The 25,526-nt window shown below is 41.0% G+C and overlaps 1 protein-coding gene across 1 annotated transcript in view; it reads left to right on the top strand.

Annotated features, from left to right (window-relative positions):
* Positions 1-24,519, top strand: part of LOC126209827 (uncharacterized) — a 69,394-nt gene extending 44,875 nt beyond the window's left edge. The window contains exons 2-3 of the mRNA XM_049938959.1: positions 22,745-22,872; positions 24,340-24,519. Coding sequence (XP_049794916.1) covers positions 22,745-22,872; positions 24,340-24,519 — 308 coding nt within the window. The remainder of the gene's footprint in view (positions 1-22,744; positions 22,873-24,339) is intronic.
* The last annotated feature ends 1,007 nt before the right edge of the window (positions 24,520-25,526 follow it).

Raw genomic sequence — 25,526 nt, 5'->3', positions numbered from 1 at the left:
GTTCCAGGTACCACTGCGAAAACTGTGTTCTGGGTGGATAATCAACTGGTTCCAGGTTGTGGACACGCTGCAAGTGAAATGGACGTAACAACTGCTCTCGAAGGACTGTTCTTACATTCGTCCGATTCGTCCCCACGTTACGTACCATTGCACGAGTGCTGATTGAAGGATCCCGCTCCACATGCTGCAAGACAGCTTCCTCAAATTGCAGCTTTCTTACCGTGCGACGGCGTCCCTCTCCAGGTAATCTGCTAAATGACCCGGTCTCACGCAGACGTTGGTACACAGCATCAAAGGTCGTATGATGCGGGATACGACGATTAGGATATTGTTGTTGATAAGCCCGCTGTGCAGCTCGCCCATTGTGGTGCGCTATGTAGTACGCACCAACCATATCAGTGTACTCACTCCAGGTGTATCGCTCCATTAGTAAACAGAGACAATGCACTGCTACACTGGTGGACAGCAGTTGCCTACAACTGAAGAGCGTAATAAGCCCTCTAACTACTGAAGATCGTAATACGGCCTCTATCAACTGAAGAGCGTAATACGGCCTCCAACGGTTTAAATAATCCTCGTAGGAAAAAAATGACGTTAGGGAAAAATACTTATTTTGATGTCCCCTACAACCTCCCAGAGTTTGCCGGTTTAAATGCTTTTCACCCTGTATGTTTGTATGTTCTATAAGGAGTACGTTAGTAATGATCTATCTGTACCAGAGTTTGTACTTGTTCTATCATAGTATTTGATGAATTTATGCACAAGTATTCTTGTATTTCAACAAAGACCGCTCACTTTACCAAAACATGTCAACAGACTCGCATACCATTCATAAATCACACTTGAATAACTCAGTCTAATATCTTGATTCATACCTAATGACCTGGATGTCAGTATCGAAGGGCGACATAAAAACTTGAGATGTGACTGGCTGAGTTTGGTTTCATTGTTCTGTTCAAGAAAAGACAGTCTAGTATCAAAATGCCACTTGTTACATCAGGTGACCGCATTTTATTGTTTAATGTTGGATAACATTGAATGGAACCTGGAGACACTGCAAACGGATCGGCTGAGGAGTACGACCCTCTCCAAATTACTGCACGCTGTACAGCAGATCACAAGAGCCATAAACCACAGGATTCGCCTTGTCTTGGATTATAATTGGGAATTTCTTCATAATGACCACAACATCAGCAAAACTGGTGAGTATCTTCTTTGAAAGCTTGTTACCTCTATATATGAAGGGCCATGTCCTGCGTGATTGACTCGTCACGACCCAGCCTTAACCACCAAGGATAGAAATTCGAAATCTGGAGAGGGTAAAGAAACAGTGTTTCGGCATTTTTGGGAATTGAATTCCTGTGGGGGGGGGGAGGAAGAAATAGTGTGTGACTGTCTTTTTTAAATAAATCTTTATTAAAGAACTGTTAAAGCAATTATTGAAGCTACATCTATGTCACTTGAATTTTTGCTTGGAAATATAAAGAAATACTTTTTTTAATATTTTTGGAAATTCAACGCCTAAGAGGGTGAAATAGGTGGTGAAATGTTTTATGAAATTATTTCTTTATGAAAGCATTTTAAAGCTAAATTACTGAAAATTTGTATTTCGATTCTCGGTTAGAAAGAAGAAATACGTGTTTCGGTTTTTTGGAAATTCAGCCCCTACATGAATGAAATAGTGTGTGACTGATTCAGTGACTCATCATGCATCAGCCCAAACTGACAATGAGACAAACTTGAACTACTGGAATGGGTGCTGGTCTTACACTGTTACCACCATTTAGTGAGGCATTGTTTGAAATTCCATCCATAAGAGGGTGAAGTAGGGGATGAAATGTTTTTTGATGATATGTCACTATTATGTTCATTGTGATGCTAGAGTTTGAAAACTGGTATTTGGTTTCTCACTCAGAAATAAAAAAAATTACAAGCTTCGGTATTTTTGGAGATTTAACCACTAAGATGTTAAAATAGTCGGTAAAAGTTTATTTTGAAAATAAATCATTATTACAGTACTACTAAAGCATTTTTAAAGGCGTATCTCCGAAGAATGGTGTAGGACTTCTTGGTTAGAAATCAAAATGTGTGTGTTTTGGTGTTTTTGGTATTTTAGTCCCTAAGGGGGTGAAACAACCGATGAAAATTTTTATGAAAGTATTTCATTAAGTAATCCTTTTTAAAGCTAATTCTAAGAAAATTTGTATTTGTGCTCTTGGTTGAAAATCTAAAAAATTATGTGTTTCGGTGTTTCGGGAAATTCAGCTGCTAAGGAGGTAAAATTGGGAATAAAAACGGTTCTGGAAATATTTGATTCCGAAAGAATTTTTTCAAATAAAATGTCTGGAAGTTTCGCTTCTCAGTTAGACGTAAAGAAATTCATGTTTAAATGTTTTCTGGAAATACAACCCCTAAGGGGTGAAATAGGGGACGAAAAGTTTTATACAAAATTTCTTTATATTAAAACGTATTTATAGTTAAATCTATGAAAATTGGTATCTGACTTGTACAGAAACATGCGTTAGGGAATGAAAGTTTTGATGAAAGTAAATGTCACCGAAAGAACTCAAAGGGGTGGATTAACGAGGATCTCTGACTCCAGCTACCAGAACTGATTTCTGGTCGGAAGTGCATCCGGAAAAGACCATGCTCCTACGGCCTTAATTAGTGTGAAAAGCTTAGAAGATGTAACGGCCTGAGACTGTTTGCCGATGTATACAGGAAGGTAGTATCACACGAAAGTTGTGAACAAATCACTGAGGATTTGCAGAAAATAAATGCTTGGTGTAACGACTGGCAGTTATCTCTCAATACTAGTAAGTGTAACCAATTGCATATAACAAGGCGAAAATACCCATTAATGTAGAGTGCAAAATAAATGCCCAGTCTTTGGAAGCGGTAACGTCCGTCAAGTATCTGGGTGTGACTATTCGAAATGATCTCAAATGGAATGATCAGATTACACAAGTAACAGGTAAGGCGAACTCTAGATTACGGTTTATTGGTAGAATTATGAATCGATGCAGTACTTCAACAAAGGAAATAGCTTACAATACGTTAGTTCGTCCAGTCTTGGAGTACTGTACATCTGTATGGGACCCTTACCAGTTGGGTCTGATTCAAGAGATTGACAAGGTCCAAAGAAGAACGGCAAGATTCGTGACTGGTACATTTAGCCATCGCGAGAGCGTTACAAATCTCACAGAAAGTTTGAAGTGGGACACACTTGCAGATAGAAAGTGCGCTTAACAGAAGTGGCTGCTCACTAAATTCCGAAATCCGATCTTCACCGAGGATTTAGAGCATATATTATTACCACCAACTTTCATATCGCACATTGATCACCATTCAAAGGTAAGGGAAATGAGAGCTCGCACTGAGGCGTTCAGACAGTCGTTTTTCCCTCGCGCGATCCGCGAGTGGAACAGAGAGAGGGGGGGGGATGACTTTGGCACGAATTGTGCCCTCCGCCACACACCGATTCGTGGCAAGCGGAGCATATATGTAGATGTAGATTTTTGAACGACGTAAAAATTCGATAAAGAATTAATCGGTGTAGACCATACACTCCACACAAGAGAAGTAGTGGGTGCTAAGATAGTTGTTAAATGAAGCGGAATTTGCCCTTTAAGTTATGTTAGAAAGTAAATCTTGTCTAAGATAAAGAACACATAGATTATGGGGTTGTGTTTACCGCACACTCCTCGAAGAGACGCGAATGGTACACTACTCCCTTGCCTACATGTCGGTGCTTATATACCCACATAAGAGTCATGCGACATTGCAGATATACTGTAGCGAGACCTTTCAGATGGAAACTTTTTGATCGTCCCTTATACAATTCAGACATTATTTCTGGCTGTACTTTCCCTTTATTTGTCTGCTCCACCTCTTGCAACTCTGCAATTATCTGCGTTTTCCTGAGACATTTCCCAGAAGTGAAAACTTCTCCCTACTGCCCCAAACCTCTTTTTCTCCTCGATATACACGACGTTTTATACTCTTTTTATTCAATATTACTCCAAACATCATCATTATGCTGACCCCTTTCAACGTATAGGGGCGTCTACTTCATTAAGTCTTGAGTTCTTTTATGCAGTGCCTAATAACTACACTTAGTTGCATCTTCAGGCTTTTACTAGCTTCATCTTCCACGCAACGTAAATAGATCAGAGATAATACGGCTCTGTGCCTCCATACACATTCTCTACTATCTACATAAGATATAAATGTATATATATTTGTTTACGTAGTTCTCAGATGCAAACTCTCTTTTCAGATTTCTGTCTTGATTCAAAGTGGTCAGTATGATGTAACTGTTTCAGCTGCACCATTCTAATCAAGATAGTCAAAAATAAAGACAAATAACGCGTAATTAATAAGAACAAAACATAAACGGGAGTATGAAACCTGAATTTGGAAATAAAATTCCATTCAGCTCAGCCCTCCTAGTTCGCCAAACTGTGTACCTACCATGCAGCAGTACCTTCCCAACAGACTCTTGGTTAGTGTTATTTATAATTTTTTTCAGGGCTATAATGTTCCTGAGTCTCAATTCCTTCCAAATTTTCAGATATTCGAGAGACATTCACGTGAGGTTTCGTACAATTCTGAATGGTTGCTTATATACCTGCATATCCATTTTAGTTTGCTCCATTTTGCTTTATTCATCAGTCTTTACTAGTACCAGTTATCCTACTTTGAAACTAGAGGGGGGTTGCAGATTTTACATCATATCACCATTTCGCATCTGAAAATCTTTCCTCTATGTTTACCCTTTTTTGTGCTTGATTGTTGCCTAATGAGATATCGAATAAAACAAGAAAGTCAGTCAGCTCTGGTTTATGGTTACATATTAATTTGAATGATGCAAATACGGTTGCATCGGGCTTGTGGTTGTTAATGATGCCCCTCTAAATACTTAATATTATTACCCAAAGTGGAATGTTTTCTCTACATCTCCTGCAAAGTCCCATATAACCCTACCACTCATATTTATCCAAGGGAAAACCCTAAGATAATTATGTATCGTATCCCAACAACATTTCTCAAATTTTTTAGCATCAAACCGTTTACCATTACTCACCACAATACTCTCAGGCCTACCTAAATCAACAAACTTGTTGTTACCCAGCTTTTATATAGGTGTTGTGGCAATAACTCTTCTGTCTGGAAATAGCTTAATGTATTTACTGAAGTAGGTGTAGGTCGAAAATGATCTAATGCTAATAATTCCACTGTGTTCAAGGGATTGCTTATTCCCTTGCACAATGCTATTTACTAATCTTCTATTTAACTCAAAATGCATGTTTTCTAAAGTTACTCTGTCACTGAAGCATGCAATGCATTTCTTAGTCCCTTAATGCTATTACCGTAAATGCACTTAGTCTATTAAAAGCGCAGATTTTTGGAGGGGAAGCATAGTATCCGTTCTGGCAAATCCATGTTCCTCCTCTTGCACCAAATTTCTTAATGGATGTTGTAATATTGTGTTACCATGGGATAATTAGGGTCTCCCAAATGATGTTTTACTAATCTCCGAAGATTACCCTATTCTGTTCTCTTTCAGAGTACTGACATATTTTCTTCAAAGCAATTTCCGCCTTGATTTCATTTATAGCAAAAGTGGGTATCGACTCGTTTTTAGTTAATTTAAGTTCGGACGCCTTATATAGCTCAGCATTTCTAGGCAACCTGTTGGCCGCCAAACTACACTTTCTTCATATGGTTTTAATTTCATGATCGAACTGTTGCAGGAACATTGCTCACCTTGCATGTTTTAACTGACAAGTTTGCAAAAATGTTTATACTTTAAAATCATTGCATATTATTACTTGGTGATTCAACAAAGAATGCTCAAATTTCTTCGTTCCAAATACGATGGCCAGTGCGTCTAGCTCTGATACTCCTTTATTATGCTCCACTGATTGCAGTGATTAAGTCGTAAAAGCTATCATCTTTTGCACTTTAACATCCCCTTCTTTTTTATTTTAAACATCTACACTCGTATACAATATGCACTAGAGTTCACTAAAATAAATGAAGTCTTCTAAAAATCTGACACATTCAGCAGCGGGTTATTTAAGATACCATTTTTCAGCTTCTAAAATGTGGGCTGATATTCTTCATTCTGAACCCAGGGGCTACCCGCTTTTAACAATTGATGTGTGCAAGAAGCGTAGAATGACTCCTTCTACAAATCGCCGATAAAACACAAACAGGCCAAACATGGCTTTACGTTTTTGCTTTTTCTTTGACGTTTCAAACAGCTCAGTCATTGAGAACCTGGATGGTTTTGCTAAAATCCGTTCTCTGCTAAACACAAGGAGCAAGAAATTCAATTGGTTCTTAGTGCAAACTATACTTTCTTAATTGAGTTTTGTGCCACATTTTCCTACTTCATTTCATACATTGTCCAGAAAACTAAAATACTCTCCCCAAGTAGGACATGCAACTTTATGTTGTCTACGTAAAATCTCACTTGCCCTAATGGTTCCTGTCCCTGTATCAGCGCCATGCTCTTAAAATGGCAAAGACCGATATATTAAAGGCAGAGGGAAGTACTCTATACCCATGAGAAATTCCATTATATATACATGACACATATTTTCTTTAATCTTTTGCCAATGGCAGATTCCAATAACTACAAATTATATCCAACCATATATGAACCAAGTAGCTCCTCTGAATTCTTGTAATAACTCTGTGTATTTTGTGCGTTGTCCGTCATTAAATTTTGTTTAAACTATGAGCATTCAGTACCAGCCTTACAATTCTATCATATTTCAGTGCTACCGCCAGTGGATTTTTAAAAATATGTATTGCTTGTTCCAATATCCTCCAATATAACATTAGTTGAATCGTTTTTTTAACAGGTTCTTGGCAACTGGCCATAATTGGGTATGGTTTCTTGAAAAATATTTCCATCGTCTTACATTTAAATTTTATTAGTAATACGTTTCCATACACTTGAAAACACATTGTTATGCTTGACTAACACTTGCCTAAGCTCTTCCCTCTGTTTACATGAAACTGCATGTACAGACTGAATTTTAAGTTCAGTGCACAATGGCTCCTGATATTTTTAATTCTATTATAGGGTGGCTCAACTTATTATGAACTACACTGAAGCGCCAAAGAAACTGGTATAGGCATGTGTATTCAAATGCAGAGATATGTAAACAAGCAAAGACAGAGCACTGGTCGACAATTCCTTCATAAGACAACAAATCTCTGGTGCAGTTGTTAAATGGGCCTTCAGAGACAATGACCGCACGACACAAAGCTTTACGCTTTGCCTGGTCCCGTCAACACTGACATTGGACTGTTGATGACTGGAAACATATTGCGTGGTCGGAAGAGTCCTGTTTCAAATTGTATGGAGCGGATGGATGTGTACAGATATTGTAATGTTGTTGACTGGAAAGATGTTACCTGGTCGCACGAGTCTGGTTTCAAATTGAATCGAGCGAATGGACTTGTACCTCATGAATCCATAGACCCTGCATGTCAACAGGGGACTGTTCAAACAGGTGGAGCCTCTGTAATGGTGTGGGAAGTGTGCAGTTGGAGTGATATGGGACCCCTGATACGTCTGGATACGACTCTGACAGGTGACACGTACTTAAGCATCCTGTTTGATCACCTGCATCCACCAGGGCAATGCAACATCCCACACATCCAGAATTGCTACAGAGTGGCTCCAGGAATGCTCTTCTGAGTTTAAACACTTCCGCTGATCACCAGACTACCCAGTCATGAACATTGTTGAGCATATCCGGGATGCCTTCCAACGTGCTATTCAAAAGAGATCTCCAATCTCCACCCCCTTGTAATGTTACGGATTTGTGGACAGTCCTGCAGGATATATGGTGTCAGTTTCCTCCAGCACTACTTCAGACTGTAGTCGAGTCTGTACCACGACGTGTTGTGGCACTTCTGCTAACTAGCAGGGGCCGTACATGATATTAGGCATCTGCCCCAGCTTTTTTTGGTTCTTCAATGTATCTTCAAAAGCATGCCCTTCAGGTAGAAATGGGAACCTTCATGGTTAGGGGATAGATGGCTACCGCACCATAGAACTCCCTTGATTGTACCGGGACTCCTTTCTGATTTTCAGGGACACACATATTGTATACACTTCTCCAATATATATTGATTATAAACCACGAGCATATGTTTTTGTACTCGATAAATCATATAAATCATAAATAATATCATCAAAGATTTTACTTAGGAATATTGAATCATCTTTGGTAGTGTCATCTCTCTCACCATCCATGGTCGTGTTGTGTGTATACAGGAAAGACGGTCAGCTTGTGTATTGTAACTTACACCAAGTACATGTCTAATTAATTACAATCTTCTAGTAATTCAGACTGAAAATTTCTGAGTTTGTCTGCTTAGCATGGTATTTTAGTTAAGATGTATTTTCCCGGTTATAAGCCTGGTGAAATTAGTTTCGATCTTTTAGACCAATTTCAAACTATTTAGGCATGCTTATGGCATTGGAGTTCTTATTTTAAGCTTCAAAATCTTGTTTTCGAACCAGTTTCGCCGAATATCTGTGTGTATGTGTATGTGTGTGTGTGTGTGTGTGTGTGTGTGTGAGAGAGAGAGAGAGAGAGAGAGAGAGAGAGAGAGACTGAGAGAGAGAGAGAGAGAGGGAGAGAGAGAGAGAGAAAGAGAGATAGTTCGAGTGTTTGTGTACAAAAATGTCTTACGTTACTAACTCTGACTTCAATGTGAAACTTATGGAAATACTGCAGCTTAACACCATTTTTACGCGTGATCTACACAATTAAGTGATTAAATTCAGAGAAATGTGTGTGTGTGTGAACGAAATATTACTAAGCAAATGATGCCTGTCTTTCACATTGGTTCCCATTCAAGTTTGTTACGTAATTTTTTACTGCACATCTTTGAAATTAGCGACATCATTATGTTTGATTTTAATACCACGGTGTGGCTGTTTGTAGAGTGTGATGAGATGACGGTGGGAAAGGAGAATGGGGCGGGGGGGGGGGGGGTGGGGGGCGGAGCGTGGGTTGTCATTTGATAGACAAGGGGGCGTGGCTGCCGCTATCTTAGATTATGATGTGAGTCACATGATATAAAGAAAGTGGTCCAGAACATATGTATAATGTAATGAAAGAGGCCCAGCATCCCCATACACCGTGCGACTTACACTTTTGTACCAAATCGAATTTACTGCAAACTAGTAGAACGGCTTCGCAGAAACATGGAGAGAACTGAATCTCGAGAAGCGATTAACTGATCAGTGATAGAAGGAGTTACAGTGAACGTTTCACGGCTATGTGGACATGCAGTGTCGAAAATGGAAAATGTTTACCATAAAACACCAGTCAGATTTTTGCTTAACTTTGCGCAAATGTTTATCATTAATCGGTATTAAGGGGTTAAACATTCATTTTATTCGGAACTAGTGTCCATCACCATAAACTCTCTCCAAATGTCCTCTTGAAGTACTTATTGCCATGCTTAAAATATATGATATGGCATTTCATAAGTATTTTTGGGTGGAACCTGGTATGAATTTATGTCATCCTATCGCATCCCAGACATGCTCTGAGTGTGCCATATCTGGGGAACCGGGAAGGTCACTCGTAGATTCGTGCATTTCTCAAGGCGCTTCTGATGTGTAAGGTCATGCATTGTTCTGCTTGATTTGCCATTTTACATTATGCACGTCAATGAACTGACCATAGTGTTTCCAGTTCTCGTCATGTACTTTGAAATCACTACTGTGATATATCCAGCAGCTACGTACACTATGATTCCATGAGTTGGGGCGGTATACATCTTAAGAATCACTGCTTTCAGGGACCTTTCGCCACGTCGTCTGAGGACAAAGCAGCGCCGATCTGACCACCGCAATGAGAAGCGACTTCCTTCAGTGTCCACCACTGAACGCCTCTGTTTGTCCCAGTTGACTGTGGAAGTCTGTCTGCTCTGTAGCATTTGAAACTTCCTGGCAGGTTCTCGTAGTGGGTTGTGAGACGTGCTTGAATACATCAGTCAGCTGCGCACTTGTCCATAAAAGGCAAAGCTCCTGGTTTCAAGTCCTAGACTAGCTCATAGTTTTAAACTGCTGGGAAAATTAATCTTTCTTTATTAAAATCATGGGTGTCACCACCGATTGTGGTGAGAGGGGGCGACAATGGGGACATGTCGGCAAAGGTTTCTTCAAAAGCAATTTCAAGTTTTTGAGGAGAAGTTCCCAGCGATGGGATCGACTATCTGAAATCATTTATACAGTGATATATGTCAAGATCTCAAGGTTCAGACGCTGCAGGCATTCACCATGACAGGCCCTCATTTACGCCGGCCGAAGTGGCCGTGCGGTTAAAGGCGCTGCAGTCTGGAACCGCAAGACCGCTACGGTCGCAGGTTCGAATCCTGCCTCGGGCATGGATGTTTGTGATGTCCTTAGGTTAGTTAGGTTTAACTAGTTCTAAGTTCTAGGGGACTAATGACCTCAGCAGTCGAGTCCCATAGTGCTCAGAGCCATTTGAACCATTTTTGAGCCCTCATTTACGAGCAATCGACGAAAAAATTCGGAATTTCTCGTAATTATCTTCAACTTTAAAGAAGGTACTTTCAAACAGACTGGTTTCACAGCGTATTTGTTAATATACAGACCTCACATGTAGGAAGTTAAGAGTTCGGAACTCGTCAGGTAGATAAAAAATTTTTATTTTAAAATGTTTTTTGAAATGGCTTTAATCATTATTTTTGTTCAATTAATTGGGTTCAATTTTTTTATTTCCATTCCTTTGTAACATCATTTTAATCAATATATTTTTAAAATTGCTCTCACTTTTTCTACCTCTGATGCTTTTTGAACTTGGAATTTATTTGCATTTCATTTTATTATTTTTATGTATTAACTTCGACTCAAATTCTTCTTCCTTATCATTCTATGTTTCTCACCATGTTATTGCATTCATTATTTCCATTGCTCATTTGGCTTGGATTTCGTTTCATTTGTAATCCGTTCTTATGTTTAAATCATCATCTGCGTTACTTAGTCCCTAATGGCATAAGAATAATTTTTTAAAATGTTTTTATGACATGAACCTTCCAAAGAAGGAACACCTTACATCGAAATATACATTTTTGGCACAAATGCACAGCCAGTGTAAAGAGACTATTCCGTCTTTTGTTTTAAACGATTCATCCATTGTTTCAAATGTTTAAATAGTATGAGAGATAAATAAAAATAATCAACACACTTCAAAATGATACCAGTTGGCAAAAGAAAGTAAAAAAGAAAAGAATGAGACAAATTGTAAACGTTGATGTGTTGTTATTGTTGTGGTCTTCAGTCCAGAGACTGCTTTGATGGAGCTCTCCATGCTACCTTATGCTGTGCAAGCTTCTTCATCTCCAAGTATCTACTGCAACTTACATCATTCTGAATCTGCTTGCTGTACTCACCTCTTGGTCTCGCTCTACGATTTTTCAAGTTGTCTCACAAACTCCTCTTCTCGCCAGTTCTTTTCAGTACATCCTCATTAGTTATGTGATCTATCCATCTAATTTTCAACGTTATTTTGTACCACCATTTGAAAAGCCTCTATTCTCTTCTTGTCCAAACTGTTTATCGTCCACGTTTCACTTCCATACATGGCTAAACTCTGTACAAATACTTTCAGAAAAGACTTCCTGACACTTAAATCAACGCTCGACGTTAACAAATTTCTCTTCTTCTGGAACGCTTTCCTTGCCATTGTCAGTCTACATTTTATATACTTTCTATATCGACCATCATCAAATATTTTTCTACCCAAATAGCAACTTATCTATTACTTTAGGGTTCTCATTTACTAATCTAATTCCTTCAGCATCACCTTATTTAATGATACATTCCATTATCCTCGTTTTCCTTTTGTTGATGTTCATCTTATATCGTCCTTTTAAGACACTGTCCATTGCATTCAACTGCTCTTCCTGGCCCTTTGCTGTCTCTGACAGAATTACAATGACATTGGCAATCATCAACGTTTTTGTTTCTCCTCCATGGATTTTAATTGCTTCTCCAAATATTTCTTTTGTTTCCTTTACTGCTTACCCAATGTATACATTGAATAACATAGGGGATAGGCTACAAGTGTGTCTCACTCCCTTCCCAACCACTGCCTCCTTTTCATGTTCCTCGACTCTTAGAACTGCCATCTGGTTTTTGTACAAATTGTAAATAGTCCTTCGTTCCCTGTATTTGACCCCTGCCACCTTCAGAATTTGAAAGAGACCATTCCACCCACATTGTCAAACGTTTTCCCTGTGTCTACAAATGCTACAAAAGTAGGTTTGTCTTTCCCTAATCAATCCTCTAAGACAAGTCGTAGGGTCAGTATTGCCTCACGTGTTCCAACAATTCTACGGAATCCTAACTAATCTTCCCCAACGTCAGCTTCTATCAGTTTTTCCATTCGTCTGTAAAGAATTTGTGTCAATATTTTGCAGCTGTGACTTATTCAACTGATATTTAGGTAATTTTCACACTTGTCAACACCTGCTTTCTTTGGGATTGGAATTATTATATTTTTCTTCAAATCTGAGGGTATTTCGCCTGCTTGATACATCTTGCTCACCAGCTGGTAGCTTTTTGTCAGGGCTGGCTCTCCCAAGTCTTTCAGGAGGTAATGGAATGCTGTCTACTGCCAGGACCTTGTTTCGACTTATGCCTTTCAGTGTCCTGTCAAATTCTTCAAGTAGTATAATGTCTCCCATTTCATCTTCACCTACGTCCTCTTCCAGTTCCATAATATTGCATTCCCGTACATTGCATTTATATAGATGCTCTATATACTCCTTACACCTTTCTGCTTTCCCTTCTTTGCTCCATCTGAGCTCTTGGTATTCATACAAGTGGTTCTCTTTTCTCCAAATCTCTCTTTAATTTTCCTTTATGCAGCATCTATCTTATCCCTAGTGATATATGCCTCTACATCCTTACAATTGTCCTCTAGCCATCCCTGCTTTGTCATTTTGCACTTCCTTTCGATCTCATTTTTGAGACGTTTGTATTCCTTTTCGGCTGCTTCATTTATTCCATTTTTATATTTTCTCCTTTCATCAGTTAAAATCTATATCTCATCTGTTACCCAAGGATTTCTAATAGCCCTCATCTTTTTACCTATTTCATCTTCTGGTGCCTTCACTATTTCATCTCTCAGAGCTAACCATTTTTTCTAGTACTGTATATCTTTCCCGCATTCTTGTCAGTTGTTCCCTAATGCTGTCTCTGAAATTCTCTACAACCTCTGATTCTTTCAGTATATCCAGGTCCCATATCCTTAAATTTCCACCTTTTTACTGTTTCTTCAGTTTTAATCTACAGTTCATAACCAATACATTGTGGTCCAACGCCACATCTGCCTCTGGAAATGTCTTACAATTTAAAACCTGGTTACTAAGTCTCTCTCTTACCATTATATAATGTTTCTGAAATCTTCCAGTGTCTCCAGGGCTCTTCCACGCGTACAACCTTCTTTCATGATTCTTGAACCAAGTGTTGGCTGTGATCAAGTCATGCTCTGTGCAGAATTCTACCAGGTGGCTTCCTCTTTCATTCCTTACCCCCATTTCATATTCACCTACGATATTTTTCCTTCTCTTCCTTTTCCTACTGTCTAATTCCAGTCCTCCATGACTATTAAATTTTCGTCTCCCCTCACTATCTGAATGATTTCTTTTATGTCATCATACATCCCCTCAACCTCTTCGTCATCTGCGAAACTAATTGGTATATAAACTTGTACTGCTGTAGTAAGCATGGGCTTTGTGTCTATATTGACTACAATAATGTGTTCACTATGCTGTTCATAATAGCTTACCTGCACTCCTATTTTTATACATTATTATTAAACCTAGTCATTACACGTATTTGATTGTATTTATAACCCTGTATTCACCTGAACAAAAGTTCCTCCTGCCAGGGAACTTCACTAATTTCCACTATATCTAACTTTAAGCTATTCATTTCCCTCTTTAAATTTTATAACGTACCTGCCTGATTAAGGGATATGACACTCCACGGTCTGATCCACAGAACGCCTGTTTTCTTTCTTCTCATAATGACATCCTCCTAAGTAGTCCCCAATTGGAGATACGAATGGGGTACTATTTTACCTCTGGAATAGTTTACCCAAGAGGACACCACCATCATTTAACCATACAGTAATATGCATGCGAATGGGAAAAATTACAGCTGTAGTTTTCCCTTGCTTTCAGACGTTCGCAGTACCAGAACAGGAAGACCATTTTCATTAATGTTACAAGGCCAGATCAGTCAATCTTACAGACCTTTGCCCCTGCAACTACTTAACCTGTTTGATCCCAAGAAGGTGTTCCATTCAAATCTCTTACCAATTCCTGTTTACATCTTGTTTGGAGTGTAGATAAACCATAAATACCACTTTCATGATTGTAACAAAATATTTAGTATAAAAAAATGGACAATCCCAAAATTGAACAGTGGGATTGGGAGGGTACAGGTACTGTGCATGGTAATACTGTGAGAAAAGAATGTAAATTTTTCATATTTACTTTTGTTTTTCTCACTACGTATTTGATACAGCTCATTTACAGATTATACAAAATGTGAATATACGAGGGCGGTTCAGAAAGTAACCTCCGATTGGTCATAGTGCGGGTTGTGGGGGGAGTAGCGACGCCATCTGTGCGTTCACGCACTCAACAGGTCAGTCGGCATCAAGCCGTGGTCGAGTGAACGTCGTACCTGCGCTAGTTTAGTTTTTGTGGCAGTTTGAAATGTGTGCTGCAATAGAAAACCCCGCCAAATGTGAAGTGCGTGCTGTCATAAGGTTTTTTACAGCCAAAGGATATTCTGCAGCAGCTATTCATCGTGAGCTTTGTGCCGTGTACGGACCAAGAGTTATGAGTGAAGGAGTTGTCCGTGAATGGGTACTTTTATTTAAAAGTGGACGAGAAAACGTTCATGATGAAGAGAGGAGTGGTAGACCATCATTGGTGACTGACGAACTCGTTCAGACAGTTGATGCAAAAGTTCGTGAAAATCGACGTTTCTCAATGTCGGAGTTGTCTACTGGTTTTCCACAGATTTCTAAGACTCTCTTGTACGAGATAGTGACAGCAAGATTGGGTTACCGTAAGTTCTGTGCACGATGGGTGCCCAAAATTCTTGCCGACCACCACAAAACTCAAAGAATGGCCTCTGCATTAGACTTTCTGTCACGTTATGAGGACGAAGGAGAACCATTGTTAAACAGAGCCGTGACCGGTGACGAAACCTGGATTAAGTACGTGAACCCTGAGACAAAAGAACAATCAAAGATGTGGGCACATTCAAATTCGCCTACCAAACCAAGAAAAGCCTCGCAAGATTTTTCTGCCAGAAAACTGATGGCAACGGTGTTTTGGGATGCCAAAGGGGTGTTGTTGGTTGAATTCATGGAACGTGGTACGACCATTAATCAAGACGTGTACTGTGAAACAATAAAAAAGTTACGACGGGCTATACAGAACAAACGCCGTGGTATGCTGACTTCTGGTATCATTTTTCTGCACGATAACGCCCGTCCTCACTCTGCTCGCAGAACAACGGCCCTTCTTGAGTCCTTCAAGTGGGACGTTATCAACCATCCACCTTACAGCCCAGACTTGGCGCCAAGTGATTATCACCTCTTCATGCATTTGAAGAAATGGCTCGGGTCACAGCGGTTTGATGACGACGAAGAGCTCAAAGATGCGGTCACAGGCTGGCTCCAGGCACAAGCGGGTGATTTTTATGCAGAAGGAATTTCAAAGCTTGTGAAGAGATACGATAAGTGCCTCAATCGCTATGGAGACTATGTAGAAAAATAGTGCAAAGATGTAGTTGTAAGATGTATATATTAAAATATTTTTATTTAACTTGGTGTATTTTTTTAAATCAACCGGAGGTTACTTTCTGAACGGCCCTCGTATAACCAAATAAGAAGTAAACAAAAATACACTGTGTTTTACTGAGCTCAGTTTCAAATTTAGTTTGTATGAAACAGCCCAAAATAATTTGCATGCAAAGGAATTTTACATTTCTTACATTGTTTTGTTGTGTTCTTCTTGCACTGGCCACATCTTAGTTGTTTGCCTAGTGGTACAATCAGATGATCGTGTCCATCATTGAGCATCCTTTTATGTAAAGCTTTTGGATTTCGCACTGGATGGGCAGGTGATTGTCGTGAGCTGTACTTTTGAAAGTAGGTTGACCACATACCTTCTGAAGCCAAGAAGATCCAGTGGATTGCCCTTATACTGTACTGTTTGTCTATACAACAACCAAGCATTGTTTGTTGTTGCAGTTAACAGAAAAGAAGGTGGTAGTACCATTTCTGTGTTCTGAAATTCATCCTGTATTTTATATTTTCATCAAGTCTGCCCACTCCTCTCATCTAAGTGTTGTAGTTGACACCTGCAGCAGGAGTAATTATATCAATAAACTTTCTCAACTCCTACTGTGTCGTTTGGATTGTCCAGTTGGTTGAACTCCACTTCCATTTGAGATGATGGTAACAATGCTGTTGTCATGCTAGCGAATCAGAGTCAAACCCGATTTATTATCGGTTACTTGGCCGTATGTTCCTCCTGAAGCTTTTTTCATTTGCAGAGGAGCACCCTCTGTTCTATTTGAGCGAATTGTTCCTGTTCCAGTGCAGCCCTTTCCTTTAGTGCATACAAAAGTGGCAATGAAGTAAAGAAGTTATCAAAAAAAAAATCATATGTCTGTTCATTCTCAAATGGAATTTTGATACTAGGTCTAACACAGCTGAACCACATACAACAAACTCAGGTCTTGTGTTTCCTGTTGCAACACCCTGGTATGGTTCTGCTTGAACTAGGTACCCTAGTCCTGGCAAAGACAATAAACTTTATAATCAAAACTAATCGGTTTACCTGCCATTTGTTGCTTTGTTCCATGTCTACCATAATACGGAATTATAGCCTCATCAGTACATAGCAGTCTTTCGTTATTGAAAGCTCTTAGCCACCTACCATTCAAGAGTTTCCAATTTTGAAAATCTGTCATTTGGATAAGCTGTTGTTATCACAGGCATGTATGCATTTCACAATTTTTTCAAATCTTCCCCTTGTCATTGCTTTTGACACAGCTACATTATGGCAATCCTCATTCATTTCTCAGTACAATCTAAAGGTAAAGGGTTGTAACCTGTCAGAAGAAATATGGCCAATAATGCTCTTATTTCTACACTTGACACACTGAATGATGTGTCTCCCTGCTGATGAGCGTAAATATATGTGTAATTGGCTAGCATGTCAACAATAATGTCATCATAAAACAGTTCAAGTGGCTGTACTGGTGACATTTCTTCCATCAAAAGTTCTGGAAGTGTCCATGTCTTCATTTGCACTTCATTTATGTCATTCTGGGCCCATCTCCTATCAACCCTCTTTCTTCTGCCAGTAACAGGAACGGTGTTTGATGTAGAACATTCGGGACTGAGAACACTATCAACATGGGCAGCACCAGAAGCTGAACATGATGGCCCATTAGACTCCCTATGACCTACCTGTAATATAAAAACATCAGCTTTCCAGAAACTATAAATAATATTTAAATAGTTACAGATAAATAATGTAGAAGATTCTAATAAACGTATTTCCTAATCAAAATCTTCAATTCATAGTATTGTCTAATATTTACTTCTTGGGTAACAATTTCCCATTCACAATTCTTTGCAAGTTTTGCTTCTGCAACAGATTCTACCTGGTTGCCACTATGATTTATATCACTTTAACACTTATCACCTGAATCTTCATCTGACCACTATGGGTCATCAGGGGGATTTATGTACAAGTCAACATCATAAAAATCAATATCCTCTTCCAATAATGCTATAATTTCGTTGGCAGTCAACCTAAAATGCAAGTGCTTTACTGTTATTTCAATGCAACCACTCAATCCTACTGTTCCAAAAATGTAACACTCATCTGTAATGCATCATAACCCATTGTTGAGAACAGATATGAACAAATAAAACACACACACACTATCATTCTTGTATTTATACATCATATTTCGAAACTATAATATCGTTATCCACTGTCAAATATAGTAAAACGTACTTGCCCTTTCTTTGTAGTAATTTTTCCATAAACAGCAATTACTACAGCACAAACACTGTTCCTATCCAGATACTCGCAGCGTAAGTGGCAGTCTTGTGTAAAAGCAAGGAGCATGTAGAAGGCCAGCAGTGTAACAAACTTACCAATAACTAAAATCACTGTACACAAAAAATTACAAACTTTCGTTCCAAAAATGAAACAGTGGGATAAAATGGGTTAATATGCTGGTGCCCCTCTTCAGGAGGGACCTCTCAGCAGATACCCCTCCGTTGTGGTTGCACCTATGGTGCGGCCATCTGTATGGCTGAGGCACGCAAGCCTCCCCACCAACGGCAGCACTTGACGCCTGTAGCTTCAGCGTTACACTGCACAACTTGTAGCACCCTACAGAAGTTTTCTGAAAGTCCATGACACCGCTGCAGACGTTTCCTTGTTAGCTGACAAAGAAGGAATGACGTCGTTGAACGAATATTTCCAAACTCTAACGAATTACACATATCGAAAGCTCGTGTGCAGTGATTAGTAATGGTTTGCAGGATTTACTAACGTGTCAGTAAGCAAATCCTCTTATATTATTCAATAAAAAGGAAATATTTCGAGCGCTAATGAATTGTGTTAGTATGACTACGAGGGGTGAATGATGAGGGTAGATGAATGTGAAACTCATTGATTTTGCTGAAAGCTTTTTCGAAGGGATGGCAAGGAGATACCCAGCTGAATTCCATGCAACAATCATTTACAGCCTAATGTTGGTATAATAATAATGTTGTAGTTATTGCTTGTGTCAAAAGCAATTGCTATGAAGAGTGTTACAGGCAACTGATTGCTACTTCATTTCCTGAAAGGCAACGGAATGACTACCAAGCCTGTAGGAATTTATTAACTGTTTTTTAAAGTGACTGAAAGACAGCGTATAGAAAATTACATTTGTACATATTATCATTCCTTGAATGTTCCCTAGAAGAATGTTTATAATAAACTAGCGCTTTACATATTGCAGCTTCGTCCGTCTTACACAGAAAAAAGATATTCTTGTAAAATAACAGGTTTTCAGCGATCTGCATGCTTTTAAAGCATAGGTCTGTACTTGAAACTATGAAGTACATTGTCTTTTCTGACGGGTTATCTTCACTTTCTTAAGCTGGTTTTAATAATGAAACTAATACAGTATTTAAAAATGTGGTCTCCACCTCTTACTGTTTTACTCGACCGACTGAGACGAAATCGTGGACGAACGAATCTTTTATTTGCTTTGAAAACTGGTAAAGTCTGAAATGGTTTTCCCGTTGGTTTAGGAGGTAATACACTTTACTCATACGCACAGCCTCAAAAGTGCATATTTTAATATCATATATGTTTTATACTAGGTAATAGCAAAACAAGTTTTAATCTGGGCTTAAATTGGAGAGCTGTAGAAGTTTAAAAAGCTACTGAAATAAAGTAACGGAAAAAAATTGCAACACAAAAACGAAATTAATGTAGACTAACTAAATTTCGGGAATATATACACTCCTGCAAATGGAAAAAAGAACACATTGACACCGGTGTGTCAGACCCACCATACTTGCTCCGGACACTGCGAGAGGGCTGTACAAGCAATGATCACACGCACGGCACAGCGGACACACCAGGAACCGCGGTGTTGGCCGTCGAATGGCGCTAGCTGCGCAGCATTTGTGCACCGCCGCCGTCAGTGTCAGCCAGTTTGCCGTGGCATACGGAGCTCCATCGCAGTCTTTAACACTGGTAGCATGCCGCGACAGCGTGGACGTGAACCGTATGTGCAGTTGACGGACTTTGAGCGAGGGCGTATAGTGGGCATGCGGGAGGCCGGGTGGACGTACCGCCGAATTGCTCAACACGTGGGGCGTGAGGTCTCCACAGTACATCGATGTTGTCGCCAGTGGTCGGCGGAAGGTGCACGTGCCCGTCGACCTGGGAGCGGACCGCAGCGACGCACGGATGCACGCCAAGACCGTAGGATCCTACGCAGTGCCGTAGGGGACCGCACCGCCACTTCCCAGCAAATTAGGGACACTGTTGCTCCTGGGGTATCGGCGAGGACCATTCGCAACCGTCTCCATGAAGCTGGGCTACGGTCCCGCACACCGTTAGGCCGTCTTCCGCTCACGCCCCAACATCGTGCAGCCCGCCTCCAGTGGTATCGCGACAGGCGTGAATGGAGGGACGAATGGAGACGTGTCGTCTTCAGCGATGAGAGTCGCTTCTGCCTTGGTGTCAATGATGGTCGTATGCGTGTTTGGCGCCGTGCAGGTGAGCGCCACAATCAGGACTGCATACGACCGAGGCACACAGGGCCAACACCCGGCATCATGGTGTGGGGAGCGATCTCCTACACTGGCCGTACACCACTGGTGATCGTCGAGGGGACACTGAATAGTGCACGGTACATCCAAACCGTCATCGAACCCATCGTTCTACCATTGCTAGACCGGCAAGGGAACTTGCTGTTCCAACAGGACAATGCACGTCCGCATGTATCCCGTGCCACCCAACGTGCTCTAGAAGGTGTAAGTCAACTGCCCTGGCCAGCAAGATCTCCGGATCTGTCCCCCATTGAGCATGTTTGGGACTGGATGAAGCGTCGTCTCACGCGGTCTGCACGTCCAGCACGAACGCTGGTCCAACTGAGGCGCCAGGTGGAAATGGCATGGCAAGCCGTTCCACAGGACTACATCCAGCATCTCTACGATCGTCTCGATGGGAGAATAGCAACCTGCATTGCTGCGAAAGGTGGATATACACTGTACTAGTGCCGACATTGTGCATGCTCTGTTGCCTGTGTCTATGTGCCTGTGGTTCTGTCAGTGTGATCATGTGATGTATCTGACGCCAGGAATGTGTCAATAAAGTTTCCCCTTCCTGGGACAATGAATTCACGGTGTTCTTATTTCAATTTCCAGGAGTGTATGTCTAGGTACCATATTTAGATGATTAGCGCTGGTAGATCTCAGCTTAATGTAAGCAGGGCGAAAGCCATTCCACATGTGAAATGCTGGCACACTAGTAAACGTGTAACTGCCGGAATTTAGAATGCAGGCATGCAAACGAGCATCTGTTGTGTTGTAGAGGTGCCAGATTTCAGTTTGTCGGATGGAGTTTCGTGCCTGTTGCACGTGCTCACTCAATGCAGGGACGGTTAAAGCTGGGTGTGGGTGACGCTGGAATCGTCGTCTGACGAGGACTCATACGTGCTCGATCGGAAATCTGATGGTCGAACAGCCCAAGGCGACATGTCGACACTCTGTAGAGCATGTTGGGGTCACTACAGCGAGCGTTATCCTGTTGAAAAACACCCTTCAGGATGCTGTTCGTGAATGGCAGTTCAACAGGTCGAGTCATCAGACTGATGTACAAATTTGCGTCAGAGGCATGTGATAACCACGAGGATGTTCCTGCTGTTATACGAAATCGCACCTCCTACCATAACTCCAGGTGTAGGCTGAATGTGTGTAGCACACAGAGAAGCTGCCTCTGACTGGCCGTCACTGGCACCGAGGCAGAACCAACTCTCATCAGAAAACATGACAGATCTCCACCACCGAAGTCGCAAATGGCGGTGGTTTGGGGTGAGGATAGGGCACAGTACAGGGAGTTTTGCTCAGAGCTGTCCTTGAAGTAACCAGTTTGTAACAGGTCATTGAGTTTCCGTTGTTCCAACTGCTGCTCACTTTCCTTCAGCCATCTGCCGAACACGATGGTTTTCCCTCTCGGTAGAGCCACGTGGTCGTCCGGAGCCCAGTCTTCTCGAGACCGTGCATTCTCGTGCCCACCGTGGCCAGCAGTCACGTACAGTGGCTACCTACCTACCTGTCAAGTCTTTCTGCAATATCACAAAGGAACATCCAGGTTCCCATAGCCCTATTACAAACGCTGTGAGGTGTTGATAATAGCGTGTCTGTCGCCTTGAAGATATTATTGACTAACGTCAATCTGCCACATCCAGTCTCAAAGGTAACTGACCATCCAAACCGTTACAGTGTGTATTTAAATAAATGTAATTTGTATCGTCATAGGCGACTGGCGCGAAACTGAAATAGGCGCCATCATTAAGATATAGAAACACTCCTACTTTCGTTTATGTCACACAATTCTTTCTTGGTGTTGCGTTTTTTTTTTTTTTTCGTCAGTTTATATGGTCTGAGACCTTAGCAACGCCCCAAAAAATGATTTTAGCTCCTAGTTTTTGTACTTTCTTCAAGGAGATCTCCCATTTAGAGTCTTTTGTGATGTAACCCTGCCTATTCGGTCCCCCTTCCTCCCCTCCCCCCACTACCCCCCCCCTCCCGCCCTCCCCCTGGAATTTAGTGCTGGTGACGCCAGTGTTTAAAATGCTAGAAGTAAGCTTACATAGAGATGGCATTTCCATCAACAAATGCTACAGGCATAGATATGCTACTCATGTATAGCTTGCGTTCGAAAAATGTGTCCATACTGTAGTGTGACTGCAGTCTGACAGTGTATATATATTTAGTAAATTCTACTTTCATATCCTCTTTATCCTTGTGAATGCAGAAAGTGAATGTTGTGCTTGCATAGAAATCTGATCCACTGACTTTTTCACCACATTGTCGTCTGTCTTCTTGTCCAGAATTCCAGGCCGAGATACCGGTCTTCCTGGAGCACCTCTCTGACTACTGGCGGGACTCGGCGCAGCTGCTCTCACTGGGTGTGAAACATTTCTCTCAGCTGCTCGTCCCCCTCGCTTTCGAGCACATGGTAAGTGGAGATTCTTTTCGTGTTTTATGTTATATGTACGCGGGATGAGAAAGTGATACACACAGCCACGATTACGTGGTCAGTCTTCTTAGTCTGTTTACTGGCTTACATGGCTCACACTGTCGCTATTTCCGCCGCTCTGACTGCAATGTTAACTCACTGCAAGAGATCGGACCCCCTCTACCTTGTGCGGTTATTAGGGAAAGCAAGCACAGTCGCAACGGTTAAGGATAGGCAAGAAAATCATCCGTACCTTTCTTGTTCGTAGTTTCTCGTAACTTCCTAAAGCAGCTGGAAAACTTCCTGTCAGATCTTACAGTACAAGCCTAAGCCTGGTGGCCACATATTTCTTAGGGAATGGTCCAGATGTTACTAAACCGTCCTTTATCTCACTATCTGAGAATCTGCTTATTTGGAGTCTATTACTCTGTAGGTAATACGCGGGAGAGAGGGGTCAGGGATTACGGTCTGCTATAAAGATCACCTTGCGTAATAGAATTTGACAGCCTATGTTGATTTTTTAAAGGCTTCATCGTTCAGAAATAACTTGGAGAATGTCTATCCACACATGAAGAATTTAATGGGCGCAAACTTAAGCTTATGCACCGTGGACATCATGACCAGCCACTACCTACCTCACACTCCAGTATTCCTGCTCCTTCTGCGAAATTACACTGAGGTGACAAGGCACGGGGTAACGATGTGCTGCTCACTTACTGATGGTGGTAATGTCGCGTGCACAAGGCGTGGAAGGGCAGTGCATTGGCGCAGCTGCCAACTGTACTCAGTTGATTCACTTCTGACGTGGTTATGATCGCACCACGGCAATTAACAGGCTTTGTACGCGGAATAGTAGTTGGAGCTAGATGCACGGGCAATTTCATTTCGGAAATCGTCAGAGAATTCAGTATCCTGCTGCCTACAGTATAAAGACTGTGCCGAGAATAGCAAATTTCAGGGATTTCCTCTCACCACGGACAATGCAGTGGCTGACACCCTTCAGTTGATGATCGAGAGCAGCGGCGTTTGACTACAGCTGTCACTGCTAACAGACAACCAGCACTGCGTGAAATAACGGCAGAAATCAGTGCGGGGCGTATGACGAACGTATCCATTAGATCCATTTATAATCTGTTTAGGGAAAGTTTATCTATAACTACCCATACACATCCATTGCTAGTATGTGTTAATGTCGAATGTAGGTGGTGGTCACATTAGTTCGACTCCATTGTGTATAAATAAATGCCACTCTCTCAACTGACTTTGTAGCTCGAGAATCGTGTGTTTGATAAGACATCAATACAACCCACTTTGCATTAATGTTATAATATGTTGTACAAAACTGACTAGTCACAAGCTGGCATTAATTTAAGCATTATGCAGTAGTCGCACCTACACGTGTAACTTACAGTTGGCTGCTAATTCTGAATATTGTAAGTAATTTGAACCACCTTCTGTGTGTCTCAGGGTATCCGTTCAAATGATCTGCAACGCCATGGATGGATTAAGAGCATGAAACATCTGAGAGACATGCTGCACACGAAATTAAGCGGCTGGGTTCATGATGTGCAATCCGTCAGCGAGCAGATGGCGTACTACAAAGTGGAAGAACACAAGAACAGGCCTGGGACTTATATACTTAGGTAAAAGCGAGTATACTTTGTAACTTTTGTCGAACTCATTACGATTCATGAATTTTTACTCCATTCCTTCCCCTCGTACGTATTTTTTACAGTTACGTAAACAGCTGCGATAATTTAATTCAGGACTGAGCAGAAAATGTGACTAGTGGACAACAGTCAAATACCGTTGCTGCCAGATACTACATAAGTTTACATAATTTATGGAAACAATGAGAACCTCTGAAAATTTGTGGTACTTGACACATAAACCTAGTATAGAGGTCAAACAGGGCTAAAACAATTTGTCCAATCGAGGAAAGTCATGCTAATAACGTGTATTTCCACGTCTAGCCTAGATGATGGCACCAATTAGGGAAGGAAGAGCGTACAAAAGTTATATTAATCTAAGGGCTAATCAGCGATAACGATTAAACAAAAGATGAAGAGGTGTCGATAGGAGGGTGTGGGGTGGTAATTGGTCATAGTTTTCATGTCTTACACTGTGACGTGCGGTTTTAAATCCGTTCATAGCACAGTGCATAAATACTGGAAGATAGAAGTGAGAGGTACAGGGGGTATGCTTCTCCACCATTGGGCATGTGGGGTCACGGAGTGGCCAACTTGGGATTGTCGAGGATGGTGAGTTGTCTTGGAGGTGGAGGACGAAAAGTTTTACTATACTTACGACGACCCCTTTGAGTGCGGGGTGGCAAAAGGCCAATGATGTTTGTGGCATTCGACTCCTCACATATTGTCTATCATGGAACCACTATATTGACTGCCAATGACAACAGGGGTGGGACTGGAGGTCTCCAGCTGCGAGCACAACATGAGGCTATGGAACATAACTGAACTGCTTAGTCAACGAGTAACTCGCAATAGAGTTACAATGCTAGTGGTGCTGATATGAAGCAGAGCAATGGCATCAATAAAGAAACAAACATTGTAATATATCTACAACAACACTTCACGAAGTTGATGATTCGTCAGAAAGAAACACAGGGATTTTTGCAGAGTGAGAAAGAAGTGGCA

Source organism: Schistocerca nitens, chromosome 10 (genome assembly GCF_023898315.1).
Source record: "Schistocerca nitens isolate TAMUIC-IGC-003100 chromosome 10, iqSchNite1.1, whole genome shotgun sequence".
Taxonomy (NCBI): Eukaryota; Metazoa; Arthropoda; class Insecta; order Orthoptera; family Acrididae; genus Schistocerca; species Schistocerca nitens.
The sequence above is the reverse complement of the archived record's forward strand: the minus strand, read 5'-3'. Positions and strand labels throughout refer to the sequence as shown.